Source organism: Chiloscyllium plagiosum, unplaced genomic scaffold (assembly GCF_037043375.1).
Source record: "Chiloscyllium plagiosum isolate Xiang-an unplaced genomic scaffold, Cpla_swu_hap1 HiC_scaffold_18, whole genome shotgun sequence".
Lineage (NCBI taxonomy): Eukaryota > Metazoa > Chordata > Chondrichthyes > Orectolobiformes > Hemiscylliidae > Chiloscyllium > Chiloscyllium plagiosum.
Genome location: NW_028270156.1, coordinates 35,507,737 through 35,522,604, shown reverse-complemented (window position 1 = coordinate 35,522,604; position 14,868 = coordinate 35,507,737). Strand labels below are relative to the sequence as shown.

The following is a 14,868-nucleotide window of genomic DNA, read 5'->3' as shown; positions in this document are numbered from 1 at the left end:
ACACACATCAACTCCAGCCTCCCAGATTACCTTGATCCGCTACAATTTGTCTACTGTTACAATAGGTCTGCAGTGGATACCATCTCCATAGCCCTACACTTATCCCTGGAATATTTAGGTAACAAGGACACCTATGTCAGACTACTATTTATGTGTTGAAGTTGGAGGTAAAGTCAATAACTCCAACAAAACTCCTCTCCAAACTCTGAGGTCTAAGACACTACAACTGCTCTGTGACTGGATCCTCAACTTCCTGACCCACAGACCGCAATCAGTAAGGATAGGCGACAACACCTCCGCCATGATGATCCTCAATATCGATGTCCCGCAAGGCTGCATTCTCAGCCCCTCACTATATACCTTCTACCCTCGTGGCTGCATTGCCAAATTCAGCTCTAACTCCGCTTCCAAATTTGCTGATAACACTACTCTAGTGGATCGGATCTCAAACAACAAGACAGAGTACAGGAACTTGAACATGGTGTAAAGATAACAATCTCTCCCTCAATATCAGCAAAATGAAAGAACTGGTCTTCAACTTCAGGAAGTGGAGTGGAGGATATGCCCCTCTCAATGATGCTGAGATGGACGTGGTCAAGAGGGTCACGTTCCTTGGAGTAAATATCACTAACAATCTGCTTGGCCAACCATGTCGCCGCTACAGTCAAGAAAACACATCAATGCCTGTCCTGTACTTCCTCAGAAGGCTAAGAAATTTACCATGCCCACAATGACTCTTATCAATTTTTATAGATGCACCATAGAAAGCATCCTATCCAGATGAATCATAGCTTGGTATGGCAACTGCTGTGCCAAGACTATAAAAATTAGAAAGTTGTGAATGCAGCCCAGTCCATCATGAAAACTAGCTTTCCTTCCATTGACTCCAACTACATGTGCGGCTATCTCGGGAAAGCAGCCAACATAATCAAACACCCTTCCCACTCTGGTTATACTCTCTTCCACTCCCTTCCATAGGGCAGAAGATACAAAAGTTTGAAAATACATACCAACTGATTTAAGAACAGTGAGTATCCTACTGTTATCAGATAAATCAACAGACCTCTCAAAGTTGATCTTTCTCTGCACATTCTCTGTAGCTGTAACACTATATTCTGCATTCTGTTCAATTACTAATGTAAGGTGTGATTTGTTTGTTTAGCACAAAATACAGTACTATATCTTGGTACATGTGACAATAATAAATCAAAACAAATCAAATCATTGAATCCATGCCATCAATATCAGGGAATCACTAGTGGTCAAAAACTACACAGGATCAGCCACATAAATGTCATAGCCAATGGAGCAGATCAAAGGCTGGACGTTCTGTTGATTACTCAAGTGATTTCCCAAAGCTTCTTCACCACCTAGAAGGTATCTGTCAGCATTGTGTGGTTGAATACCGTCCACATGGCTGTATTGGTGATGCTGTAGCAAAACTGAAGCATCTTAACACTAAGCTAAGATATGCTAGTTGACTGGCACCCTATCCAGCTGTTAACTGGTTAACTGGTTCATCAGTGGTGTACTTGGTTATGATGTGTATATGTACAGGAAGCACTGTGACAAGTTGCCAAGGCCTCTTCAACTAACTTTCCAACCCTGTGATCCCCACCACATAGAAGGATATGACAAGAGGGTACGTAGACAGCCACTGTAGCTTCTTTTACTGCAGTCAGCTATCACCCTGCTTTAGATATTCAAAGCCATTCCTTCATTACAACTGGATAAAATCCTAAATTCCTTACTTAACAACACATTAGAAACCTACGTGGTGCAGCTTATCATGAGTTAAGGGTTAAAAGAGGTGAATAACAAATGATAGCCTTGTCAGCAGTATCCATAATTTGAAAAATTAAAATAAAGAAAACCTATTGACAGGTAGGAGTGACTTAATTTGGCTTTGTGGATCTTTTAAATGTGTCATTTTCTCTCTGTTAATAGGCTCACCCAAAATTTCAGTGTTCAGGATGGAGCCAGAGAACCCTTCATATGGACAGCACCTATCAGTGTTTTGTTCAGTTTCTGGAATTTCCCATCGGAATGTTACAGTGGACTGGTATAAAGAATATCAATTAATTAAAAAAGGAGTCACAAATACAAAGCCTATACTTAACTCTGACAAAGCCTACAAGATAGATGCGTGTCTGAAATTTTTAGTGACTGCAGAAGACTTTGAAAGAAAATTATTCCTTCAGTATAAAGACAAAGACAAAGGTGATAAATTTACACGACATATTCACCTTCCCCTCCGAGGTGAGTGGATCTTGTGCTCTGATGTTTAAGCTTTGAGGGATTATCACTTTTCTTCCAGCATTTTGTTAGAAATGGGTAATGGCTACAGGGAATTGATGGCATCTGTGAGCCAGCCAACTAACAGGGAGGCTGTTCAACTGATCAGATTGAAGAATTATCACCAGCGCATGCAGACAGCAGAGCACCAGCTTTTTAAAAAAGGAAATGTAATTCACATAAATCATACAAGAAACAAATGAAGGTTCAGGCAGAAACCTAGGATTAACATAAAATATGTGAAGATGGAAAACTATGCTTTTAAAAATGTAATTTACACTATTAATTTTATTTTGAGAAAATGAAACTCCAAACTTGTAAAATTATTAATGTCAGCTAGGAGGTTGAGTGGTGATTACCACTTAGTGTATTATTCCAATTCAGTGACTCCTGATTAAAATGATGACATGTTCAAATTTTTTTTATTCATTCATTGGATGTGGGTGTTGATGACTAGGCCAGCATCTGTTACCCATCCAAAATTGCCCAGAAGGCAATTAAGAGTCAACCACACTGCTGCGAGTTTGGAGTCACATGTGGGCCAATCCAGGTAAGGCAAGGATGGCCTAAGGGAAGTGAGAATGGTCGGCAATTAGTTTAGCAGATTTATGTGCAGATTAGCGGAGATTGCACCAGTGCAGTCTGTGGAGGGGTACCAGTATTTTCCAGATTTCACTGTTTAATTAGACAAGGGTGGGCATAAGAAATTGTTGATTTTTATGTGTAACAGTGAGCAGCAACACCCTCACTGTTGTTAATATTACAACATTGGCTGTTGGTTGAAGAAAGAAACATTTGCTTTATCAGATCAGTGGAAATTACTAAGTACAAGTTTGATCTAGCTTTTCTAAATACTTTGATAGTAAACACATTATATTACTTTTTGGAACTTAATATAACCACTTAACTTGAGCAGTTACTGAAAAAAACATTTAAGCCTTTGAAACCTAAATATAAATTTATTTAAATTGTCTCCGATTACAGTTGGTATCTTTGAGAACTTACATTTTGTTTCTGCATTTCTCGTAGCTATGACTCCTGAAGTATCAGAAATAGAGTGTCAACCTCCTCATCCCAAAAAGGGAAAAAAAGCTATTCTTTGCTGCAAGATTGAGCATTTTTGTCCCATGGATATACTGGTTATTTGGAGCAAGGGATGGACAGAATACAAGGATGAGAAAAACACTGAAATACCCAAAATCGATGAGAAGGGACTTTACTCTACAGTTACAAGGCTACCAATTGACGTAGTTGAAGGCAGAACAGAATACACTTGTGAAGTTCGGCATCCAAAAACCAATGATATTGTAGAGAAGACGTACGTTCTCCAGGTTTAGGTATGTTCTGCATTTTCAGTGCTCCTTAATAATTTGTTTTAAATACTAGCAAATTTTGAACAATTGAACATGAAAAGTCCACCTAGAGAACTATGTTGTCTGTCAAGTTGCCTTAGCTTATTGAGATATTCTTTGTTTTACAGGAGTTTCTATCATTGTGGTCTTCATCCAATATATTAAAAAAATTACAATAATATACTATAATTAATAGATAAAAAACAGATTTTGTTCAATTTGTATGCCCTGGTATTAAATGCATTTTAAAAGAAAATTGGAGTTTGAGGACAGAGTTATGGTATTACCTATGCTCTGTGGAAACTATTTGAGATTTACATGCAAACCTTCTCTGGGTTGCACTCTCTTATGTCTTAAAACTTAACTCCAATAATGTAGCACAAAGTTTTTAAAGAAAGTGTACAACCTGAGGATATCAAACCGTCAGAAGTGCTATCATTGATTAGCATGTTGTTATAAACTGCACTTAACAGTACTGGTGAAAACTCTGCTCTGTATTTTCAAATTGAGTCCCTAAATCGTCAAGATGTTAAGAGATTGTGATTTGATATTAACAATTCAATTAAATCAGATTTATTTTTCTCATAGAAATCCTCACTTTCATGGTATGATTTTAGTTGCTAACAAAAGTACACTAAAGGCTTGTTCTTTTCGGTGGCTTTTTGGAATAATTTTAATTACTGCAACAGAGTAGCTGGAATACTCTAGGGTGTAAAATAATTGACATATTGGTGCTATTTATACTGTAGCTCCTTCAACCACTGACTCGAGCAGTGCAGATTTTGATTATTATAATCTAATTCCTGTTTCTTTATCCAACCCTTTTATCACCATGTCTGAGATGGTAGCAGTTTCTCATCTGAGTCAGCAGGTGTTGTTTTGAGTCCCACTCCCATACTGAAGTGCAACAATTTAAGCCGATTGCTATATCTGTCAGAGGTGTCGTCTTTTGGATGTGACTTTAAATCAAGGGTGTGCTTGCCCCTTCAGAGGGACCTCATAAATTACGTAACGCTATTTCAAAGAAAGCAGGGACATTATGCCCAAGTGACCTGGTCAATGCTTATTTCTCAATCAACTTCATGAAAATAGATGAGCTGTCATATTTTCTACTTTTACGACCTTAGCTGAACTTGAAATATATGTTTTAAGATTACCTTTTACTCTACATATATTTTGGCCCATTACCCAGGAATCAGAGGATTTGTCTTGTAAGTTATTGCTGTATCATCATAGTCTCACCAGACCATAGAGGTGTTGTCTTATTAGAAAGAAGCAACTGGTGGTGATTTAACCTGAGGGCCACCAGACCTCAAGCCAGGGAAGAGGTTGAGAAGGAGAGTTCTTCATGGTAACCTCAAACCAGTAAAGGAGTATTGACCTCATGCTGTCAGCATCTCACTGCTCTGCAAATCAACAATCCAGCCATTTGAGCTAAACCAATTCCCTAATACGTTGCATAAGTAGATATTTTGGTTGTGACATGTATGAAATTGGCAGACTAAGCTTCTCCCCAAGTATTTCCAGCTTTCCTATTGTGGTGAAACGGTTAAAAATTATGTCCCAATACATGTGTGAATCTAACCGGAATGGAGGTGTTGCTTAGTCCCGTGTGAATCTTCTTATCTGTATGTAACCAGAATGGAATGTGTTTTTTAGCCTTGCTCTGCTGTTCACATGAATGTTTATATCTGGAAGGGAGTATATCAGCTGGAAAAGTCTCCAGTTCGGTGAGTCTGCTCCGGGGTTACGTTTAACCGCCGAGCGTGGGTTGTTGGCAACCGCTCTACGAGAACTGACGGCTCCCAGTTTTGGTAACATGTAGAGTGAGTATAAGCCAGACCCGTTGTTTGGACCTGGTTGTGGCGACGATGCGGGGAATAAAATGCCCATATTCTAGCAGACTCGCCTCTTGGTCGTTTGTTCTGTGTCAGACTACTCTCCTACGAACCTGACCTTGAGAATTTTTTAAAACATTTGGCGTAGTCGAGCAGTATCAATCGCAATTGAGGAGAGATTTTGATACAGAACAATGTTTTGGAAAACGACTAAGAAACCAGAAGAACAAACTGTGGAGGTCCCGACCGTCCCGGGATGGCATGGATGTGGGCATGTACGTGGCAGTTTGTTTGAGAAAGGATCCCAGTCCTGCCGAAGAACCCCTTGCCTGGGGTACAGCGGAGGATGTGGGCATGTCCAAAAGGCTGAAGCGGAGTTAACAGAATTGAATGGGATTGAACTGAACTGAACTGAGTGGAACTGAAGTGAATCAAATTGAACGGAACAAAATGGAACTGAGCTAAATTGAATTGAAATGGACGGAACTGAATTGAATTACACTGAATTGACTGAACTGAAATTAACTGAAACGAATTGAACTGAATTAAGCATAATGTAACACATGTATTGGGCCAAGCAGTGGAATGTGGTGAAACGGTTAAAAATTATGTCCCAATACATGTGTGAATCTAACCGGAATGGAGGTGTTGCTTAGTCCCGTGTGAATCTTCTTATCTGTATGTAACCAGAATGGAATGTGTTTTTTAGCCTTGCTCTGCTGTTCACATGAATGTTTATATCTGGAAGGGAGTATATCAGCTGGAAAAGTCTCCAGTTCGGTGAGTCTGCTCCGGGGTTACGTTTAACCGCCGAGCGTGGGTTGTTGGCAACCGCTCTACGAGAACTGACGGCTCCCAGTTTTGGTAACATGTAGAGTGAGTATAAGCCAGACCCGTTGTTTGGACCTGGTTGTGGCGACGATGCGGGGAATAAAATGCCCATATTCTAGCAGACTCGCCTCTTGGTCGTTTGTTCTGTGTCAGACTACTCTCCTACGAACCTGACCTTGAGAATTTTTTAAAACACCTATAGAGAATCTAATCTAACCTATCAAAAAGTGGTGATTTATATGCCACTTTCTATAATTAAGTACATAACTAGGTGATGAATATTGAATAAGAGCAAAGAACAAAGAACATTTACAGCCCAGGAACAGGCCCTTCTGCCCTCCAAGCCTGAGCCGATCCAAATGTACTGTCTAAACCTATCGGTCAATTCATAAGCATCTGTATCCCTCTGCTCCCCACCTACTCATGCATTTATCCAGACGCATCTTAAATGAATCTACCGTACCTGCCTCTACCACCTCTGTTGGCAACGTGTTCCAAATGCCCACCAGCCTCTGTGTGAAGTACTTGCCGCGTGTATCCCTCTTAAACATTCCACCTCTCACCTTGAAAGCGTGACCTCTCATTATTGAATCCTTCACCCTGGGAAAAAGCATGTCTCTATCCACCCTGTCAATACCCTTCATGATTCTATGATGAATCTCAATCAGGTTCCTCCCACTCTCCTTTTTTCTAATGAAAATATACCTAACCTACTCAACCTTTCTTCATAGCTAGCACCTTCCATACCAGGCAACATCCTCGTAAACCTTCTCTGCACCCTCTCCAAAGTGTCCACATCCTTTTGGTGATGTGGCGACCAGAACTGTACACAGTATTCTAAATGTGGCCGAACCAATGTCTTGTACAATGTTAACATGACTTGCCAGCTCTCATACTCAATACCCCGTCCACTGCTTTCTTGACCACTCTATCCACCTGTGCAGCAACCTTCAGGGTACAATGGACCTGCACTCCCAGATCTCTCTCTGCCTGTCAACTTTTCCCAAGGCTCTTCCGTTCATTGTATAATTCGCTCTAGAATTAGACTTGCTTAAATGCATCACCTCACATTTGTCTGGATTGAAAACCATCTACCACTTTTCCGCCCAACTCTCTAGTCTATCTATATCCTCCTGTATTCTCTGACAGTCCTTATGCTTTCTGCTACTCCACCAATCTTCGTGTCATCTGCAAACTTGCTGATCATACCAACATGCCCTCTTCCAGATCATTTATGTATATTACAAACAACAGTGGCCCCAACACTGACCCCTGTGGAACACCACTGGTCACCTTTCTCCATTTCGAGAAACTCCCTTCAACTACTACGACTCTGTCTCCTGCTGCTCAACCAGTTCATTATCCACCTAGCTAGAACACCCTGCACACCTTTGACTTCACTTTCTTCATTAGTCTACCATGGGGAACCTTATCAAATGCCTTACTAAAGTCCATGTACGTGACATTAACAGCCCTTCCTTCATCTATCAACTTGGTCACTTCCTCGAAGAGCTCTATTAAGTTGGTAAGGCACGATCTCCCCCATACAAAACCATGTTGCCTATCACTGATAAGCCCATTCTTTTCTAAATATAAATAGATCCTATCCCTCAGTACCCTCTCCAGCAACTTTCCCACCATCGACATCAAGCTCACTGGTCTGTAGTTACCCGGAATATCCCTACTATCTTTCTTGTACAGGGGGACAACATGAGCAACCCTCCAGTCCTCTGGCACCTCACCTGTGTTTAAGGGTGCCACAAAGATATCTGTCAGGGCCCCAGCTATTTCCTCTCTCCCCTCCCTCAGCAACCTAGGATAGATCCCATCCGGTCCTGGGGATTTGTCCACCTGAATACCCTCCAGCCTACCCAACACATCTTCCCTACTTATGTCAACGTGATCCAGACTAATCAAATTTCTACCTCTAATCTTAACATTCATCATGTTCCCCTCCTCAGTGAACATTGATGCAAAGTAATCATTCAGAATCTCACCCATTCTCTCAGGTTCAGCACAAGTCTTCCTTCATTATCCTTTACTGCACCAATCCTTTCTCTAGTTACCCATTTGCTTCTTATATAAGAATAAAATGCTTTGGGATTCTCCTTAATTCTGCTCGCTAAAGCTATTTCATGACCCCTTTTAGCCCGCTTGATTCCTCGTTTAAGACTTGTCCTACTCTTCCGATATTCTTCCAGGGCCCATTTTGTTCTTAGCTGCCTAGATGCTTCCCTTTTCCTCTTGGCGAGTCGTGCAATTTCACCTGTCATCCATGGTTCATGAATCTTGCCCTTCCTATCCTTTGCCTTCAACGGGACATGTCTATCCTGCACTGTCTTTAACCTATTCTTGAAAGCCTCCCACATCTCAAATGTGGACTTCCCTTCAAATAGCTATGTCCAATCCACATTTCCGAGCTCCCGCCTAATTTTGATATAATCGGCCTTTGCCTAGTTTAGTATTCTTCCCTTAGGACCACTCTCTTTTTATCTACGAGTATTCTAAAACTTACAGAATTGTGATCATTGTTCCCAAAGAAATCCCCCCACAGTAACTTCTACCACTTGTCCTGGCTCGTTACCCAGTACCAGGTCCAATATGGCCCCTTCCCTCGTCGGACTATTGACATACTGCTCTAGAAAACTCTCCGGGATGCTTCTTACAAATTCTACCCAATCCAGACCTCTGACGTTAAGTGTATCCCAGTCAATATTGCGAAAATTAAAATCTCCCAACACCAATACCTTATTGCCTCTACATCTTTCCATAATCTGTTTACGTATTTGTTCTTCTACTTCATGCTCACTGTTGGGAGGTCTGTAATACAGCCCCAACAGTGTGACTGCACCCTTCTTATTTCTCAGCTCCACCCATAATGCCTCACTACCCAAGATCTCCATAGTGTACTCTTTTAGCATAGCCATGATATTGTCAAGGGAAAAGTTAAATGAAAACTTACAAAGTCTCTCTACTTGGACTAATTCATTGGCATCTAGAGTTGAATCTGGATATAAAGAATAAAGAAATCTTCTGATGCACTGATGGGGAGTGACTTTTTCTTACAGACCATTTTAAACAAGTGAATCCTGAACCTGACAAAGAAACCTGCTCCCAGAAATAAAGGTTTAAATCTAGTTTCTTAGTTGAATTGATAGGAGCAAGGGCATACCAATAAATCCCACGAGCTGTCCATCATTCAATAAGATTTTGATAGATCTATATCCTGACTCCATCTATCCAGCTGCCATAGCTGCAATTATTGTAGTCTAGAGTGTGGTGCTGGAAAAGCACAGCAGGTCAGGCAGCATCCAAGGAGCAGGAGAATCAATGTTGTGGGCATAAGCCCTTCATCAGGAATGAGGCTTGTGGGCCTGGGGGGGGGGAGGGGGGGGAGGGGGAGGGAGAGTGGGGAAGGTAGCTGGCAATGTAATAGGTAAATGAAGGTGGGGTGAAAGTGTTAGATCGGAGAGGAGAGTGGAGTGGATAGGTAGGAAGGAAGATGGACAGGTCAAGAGAGTGGAGTCTTGGGACTGGGATAAGGCGGGGGGAACAGAAATGAGGAAACTGGTGAAATCCACATTGATCCCGTGTGATTGCAGGGTCCCAGGTGGAATATGAGGCGTTCATCCTCCAGGCGTCGGATGGTTAGGGTTTGGCAATGGAGGAGGCCCAGGACTTGCATGTCCTTGATGGAGTGGAAGGGAGAGTTAAAGGGGAAGGAATGTCTTTCCACATCCGACAGAAATTTACCTGCACTTTCATACACGTCGTCTACTGTATCCGTTCCACCCGATGTGGTTTCCTCTATATTAGGGAGACCGAATGCCAACTTGCGGATTGTTTCAGAGAACATCTCTGGGCCACCCACACAAACCACCCCACTGTCCTGTGGCTGAAACTTTAACTCCCTTTTCCAGCATCACACCCTCGACTCTGATCTCCAGCATCTGCAGTCCTCACTTTCTCCCTATAATTATTGTAACCGATGTAGTGTGCCATCAGGGAGCAGTAGGGTTTAGTAAACAGAATAGAAATACGAATAGAATAGTGATCTGTTTTCTGAAATGTTTACTTTTTCTAAGCACTTGGATATTATAATCTATGTGCAACTCTGGTTTCATTGGTATTGTTAAGGCAGTTTACTGCAGATACTGGAAATCTGAAACAAAGACAAGAGAATGCTGGAGAAACTCAGCAGGTCTGTCAGCATCTGTGGAGGAAGAAACAAAATTAATGTTAGTAAGTCTGATATGATGTCTTCAGAACTGAAAGATGATGGAAATTGTTCTGGTATATACTTTCGACAGAGGCAAAGGCCCAGAGTGGAAGAAAGAGTTATTAATAGTGGAAAAAGATATAAAATGGCTGTAAATTAAGGTGTGAAAGAGCACATCCCTTTTTCTGTCTCCCCACCATTAATAACCCCTTTGTCCTTTGCTGCTCTGTCAGATTTTTAAAAAAATGTCCCAACATCTATCAATTGTTAAGGGAAGATTGAATAAGAAAATAATGTTTTGAATAGGTGACTATTAAATATAGTCACAAAATTTGGATAATATTTTGTGGATAATTTCTTCTTTCCCTTGTATTTATTTTATTTACAGCTTGATTATTGCAGCACTGAATCCTATTTTGTAACTATTCAATTTGAAAAGTTAGTCCAATTTTTTTAAACATATGTATAAAATGCTAACCTATATCAATTTTATTTTTCCAGATTCTCTACCCTACACAGGCATCTAACTGACGGACACTCTGTTTCATGAAATGGAGTGCTTGCACTTTGAATTGTGCATATTAAGAATGGAATATTTTTATTGAAATAAACAAAGATTAATTAGCATCTGTGAAACCACAACTCAACAGGAATTTTATACATACTATGTTCAGTTGTAAACTGTGAAATTGAATTTAAAAACTGATAATTTGTCTCACACTGAAGAAAACATTCCACAGAAGCTGTTAGATTGTCAGAAACCATCTTTTATTTATTTGATTCCAATCTAATGTTAGATTGCTCATTTTGGGAAAACACCAAGGATTTCAGACTTTTAGAAAATCTTTGATCTCTGACTCCCTTGGTGCTGTTGGTGCCTTCTGAAGTGGCCTGACAAACCAGCAAAAATGGAGATTGATGTTAAATGTGACCTCACTTGCAGAACCTGTAATCATGGTTGTTTCTACCTTATGCAGATCTAATGAGAAATGTACATGAATGTATATAATTGTGGATCATGTTCTGTTATGGAACTATGATTAAATTGATCAGCTTGACTGGTTTAACAGTTAAAATAATGTTGCAACACTAAAGCACAAGTCGCTTCAGGATGTAAAAGCATAGGTACAGATGATGCCCTAGTGATATTATTAAGCTAGAGGACCTGGGTTCAACTCCTGCCATGGCAGATGGTGGAGTTTGATTTCAGTAAAACCCAAAACTGGCAATTAAGAATCTAATGATGATCACAAAACTGTTGATGATTATCAGAAAAACTCATCTGGTTCATTATTGTCCGTTAGGGAAAGAAATCCACCATCATTATCTGGTCTACATGTTACTCCAGACCCACAGCAATGTGGTTGCCTCTCAATTGCCCTCTGGGCAATAAGTACTGGACTGGCCATTGATATCCACATCGCTTTAATGAATAAAAGTAATCATGAGCAAGACTAAGCCCATTTGTCTCCATTAGCCCAGCTAACCCATTAATCCCAGAAATCACTCAGGTGAACCTCAATGCATCTCAAAAGTAAAATGACCAAACATTTACACACTACTTCAGGTGTGATGTTACCAATGCACCATACAACTGAATATTTCATTTGCCTTGCAATAAATGATAGTCATTGTACTTGTAATCTGACATTGATTCATCTACCAGGACACCCAAGACCCTCGTTCCCATACAGTGTTCTATAGACTGGTCTATAAGTAATATATTACTTTGTTCATTCTTCCTGGTAAAGTGGATAAGTTAGATTTTCCCACATTATGACCCATCTGCAATTTATTTCCTCCTCCCTTTTATCTATCACTAACTCTTTTTAGAATTCTTGTAAGCATCTTGTCAACCTAAAAGTGACCCATTTATCTCTGTTTCCTGCTACGTAGTCATCCTGTTAAAATATTACAAGTCTACAAAGCTTTTTTTTAAATATAATAACCCTTGTATAATCTTATCAAACACCATTTGAAAATCCAAATACACCATGTCCACAGGTTCCCCTTTGTCCAAAATGCTTGTTTCTTCCTCAAAGAACTCTAATAAATAGATTGGCCAAACATTATTTCGCTTTCACAAAACCATTTTGGCTCAGCCTGATGAAAAGTTTCTAAATGCTGTTAATAGATTTAAGTATTTTCCATGAGACAGATGTAACTGCTCTGTAGTTTCCTGTTTTCTTGATTAGAAATGCTACATTTGATATTTTCCTATAGAGTAGAAATTTTCTAGAATGCAGCCATCATTACATGTATTGTTGTTAAAACCCGGCCGATTCACTAATGTCCTTTAGGGAAGGAAATCTGCCATCCCTTTCTGGTCTAGTTACATGTGACTCCATACTCATAGCAATTAGGGATGGGTAATAATTTACATCGCCAGCGATGCTAACTCTAAATTAATAATTTAAAAATGTCTTTACCTTTGCTATTTCAGAATGATATTTTGTCTTTTTCTATCTGCCATTTTTGTGAAATTTTAGCTGAATTAGATCAGAATATCTGTCAAGAAGCCAGATTTGAATGTGTTTTGATTTTGTGAACAGAAAGATTTCTTGTCAGCAAGCTGAGTGCCAGATTGGCCATTAAGCTTCATGCCCTCTATGTGTAGTTCAACCTTTTGATTTATTTTACTAGCTGGTTGTGAGGATCTAAAATCTGGATCTAGGCTGTTGTCAGGAGCAACCATTTAATGCATGCTTTTACTGACTACAAAATAGCTTCTCAATGCAAGTAACATAAAATAACATAACAAAATGGCTTCCAGGAGCAATGGCATCTAACTCTGCTGAAAACTGCATTCCTAAACTAATTGAAAGAGATCAGCAAACAATGCCCTGTTCATAGTATGAATTAACTAAGTAAGATATGACATGACTTTGGAAACCAGGTGTCCCGGAGATAAAGAAGCGCAAAACAAGTCAGTTCCCAGGAAATATAATTGGCTTAATTTTATGTCTGTTTGTCATATCATTTCATTTTATTGGATTAAGTTTGCAATTAAGGCTGTTCTGTTTGTTAAGAAACCTATAAAAGTTGTCTGTGTTTTAAGATTGTGCACAGCCCTTCCAGAGTACACAAAGGAGTTTAACTTCTGTGTTGCTGGACAATCTATGCCCAGCATCATAATAAATTGTTAAAACTTGCTAAAAGAGACTGAGCTGCTAGTTTTTATTTGACCGATCACAGAATCGAGAGGCCCCTCTCGGGGGTCCGAATCTTCAGCTGATTAGTTGATAAATCTTCAGCTATTTGATGTTGTTTTGCTTGTACTTCATAAACTAACTTGATCCAAGATGGCAGCAGTCTGAGTGGTCTGCTGGGATGGGCTCTCTGCTATGCCTCTGGGCAAAGTGGACCTTTACCCCCCCCCCCCCCCCTTTCAAACACCCCAAGGAGAAAAAAGTATTAATTTAAACTCGTTGATTATTTTGAGCTGCTGAAATCACCGGAGATGAAGACCGGTAAAGGAAAGGGGCCTAAAGGAGGACAGCAGACAGGGCATTCCCCTAACGCTAAACTCTGATAGTGGATTCAAGCAACAGTGGAGCCACTGCCTGCCACGCTAAAAAAGCATGAGCAGGAAATGCAGCTCCTGGAACGAAGACTGGAGGCTGTGGAGGAAAGGACCGCAGCATCAGAGACTCTGGCTGAGGTCTCGGAAGGAAGGATCCAAACACTGGAAGACCAGATTAGAGTCTTTCAGGATCAAGTTGATAATCTAGAAAACAAAAATAGAAGAAAAACCTTATGGATCATGGGCCTCCCAGAACATGAAGAAGGCGAAGATCTCATTGGCATCCTGCGAGGATGGCTCCCGAAGTTTCTGCAGTTAGAGTTGAAGTCAGGCCTGGTAGGTGTGGAGCAGGCCCACCAGATCACAACACGCAGGTCTGGGCTGGAACAGTGCCCACGTGTGGTCCTAGTGCAGCTCCTGTATTATAAAGAAAAACAGTTAATAGTGGAATCAGCAAGAAGATTGGGAAAGAACTCACAAGTCTTAATGTATAAAGGTTCAAAGATAATGTTTTTTTCAAGATTTTTCAGGAGCCCTGGTCAAGAGGAGAAGAACATTTGATGTTAAAAAAGAATTAAGGAACTTAAACATCCAATACTCCATGAGGTACCCGGCCGTGTTATGTCTCACCCATGCGTGGACGGTATATAACTTTGACTCTGCTGAAAAGGCGAAGGACTTTGTGAAATCTCTGAAATGAAGGACCTGAGTTGGGACAGGAAGGGAGGAGGCATTATTGCTAACATTGGTTTGGGGTATTTTTTCGAATTACCCCCCTTTCTATTTCCCTTCTCCCCCCCCCCCCCCCCC

General features: G+C 40.5%; 1 protein-coding gene and 1 long non-coding RNA gene across 5 annotated transcripts in view; one reads left to right on the top strand and one right to left on the bottom strand.

Moving 5' to 3' along the window:
* The window catches only part of LOC122557764 (uncharacterized), a 48,893-nt gene extending 35,200 nt beyond the window's left edge, over positions 1–13,693 (top strand). For 2 of the 4 annotated variants that reach the window (XM_087996476.1, XM_087996477.1), the window contains 2 exons: positions 1,948–2,259; positions 3,325–6,437. In XM_087996476.1, coding sequence (XP_087852602.1) covers positions 1,948–2,259; positions 3,325–3,632 — 620 coding nt within the window. In that variant the 3' untranslated portion in view covers positions 3,633–6,437. Of the gene's footprint in view, positions 1–1,947; positions 2,260–3,324; positions 6,438–11,036 lie in introns of those variants that run through there. The other 2 variants (XM_043705727.2, XM_087996475.1) reach the window with 2 other exon arrangements.
* The window catches only part of LOC122557765 (uncharacterized), a 32,882-nt gene extending 18,375 nt beyond the window's left edge, over positions 1–14,507 (bottom strand). Inside the window, exon 1 of the long non-coding RNA XR_015760148.1 lies at positions 14,289–14,507. This is a non-coding gene — a long non-coding RNA (uncharacterized LOC122557765). The remainder of the gene's footprint in view (positions 1–14,288) is intronic.
* Between the last annotated feature and the right edge of the window lie 361 nt (positions 14,508–14,868).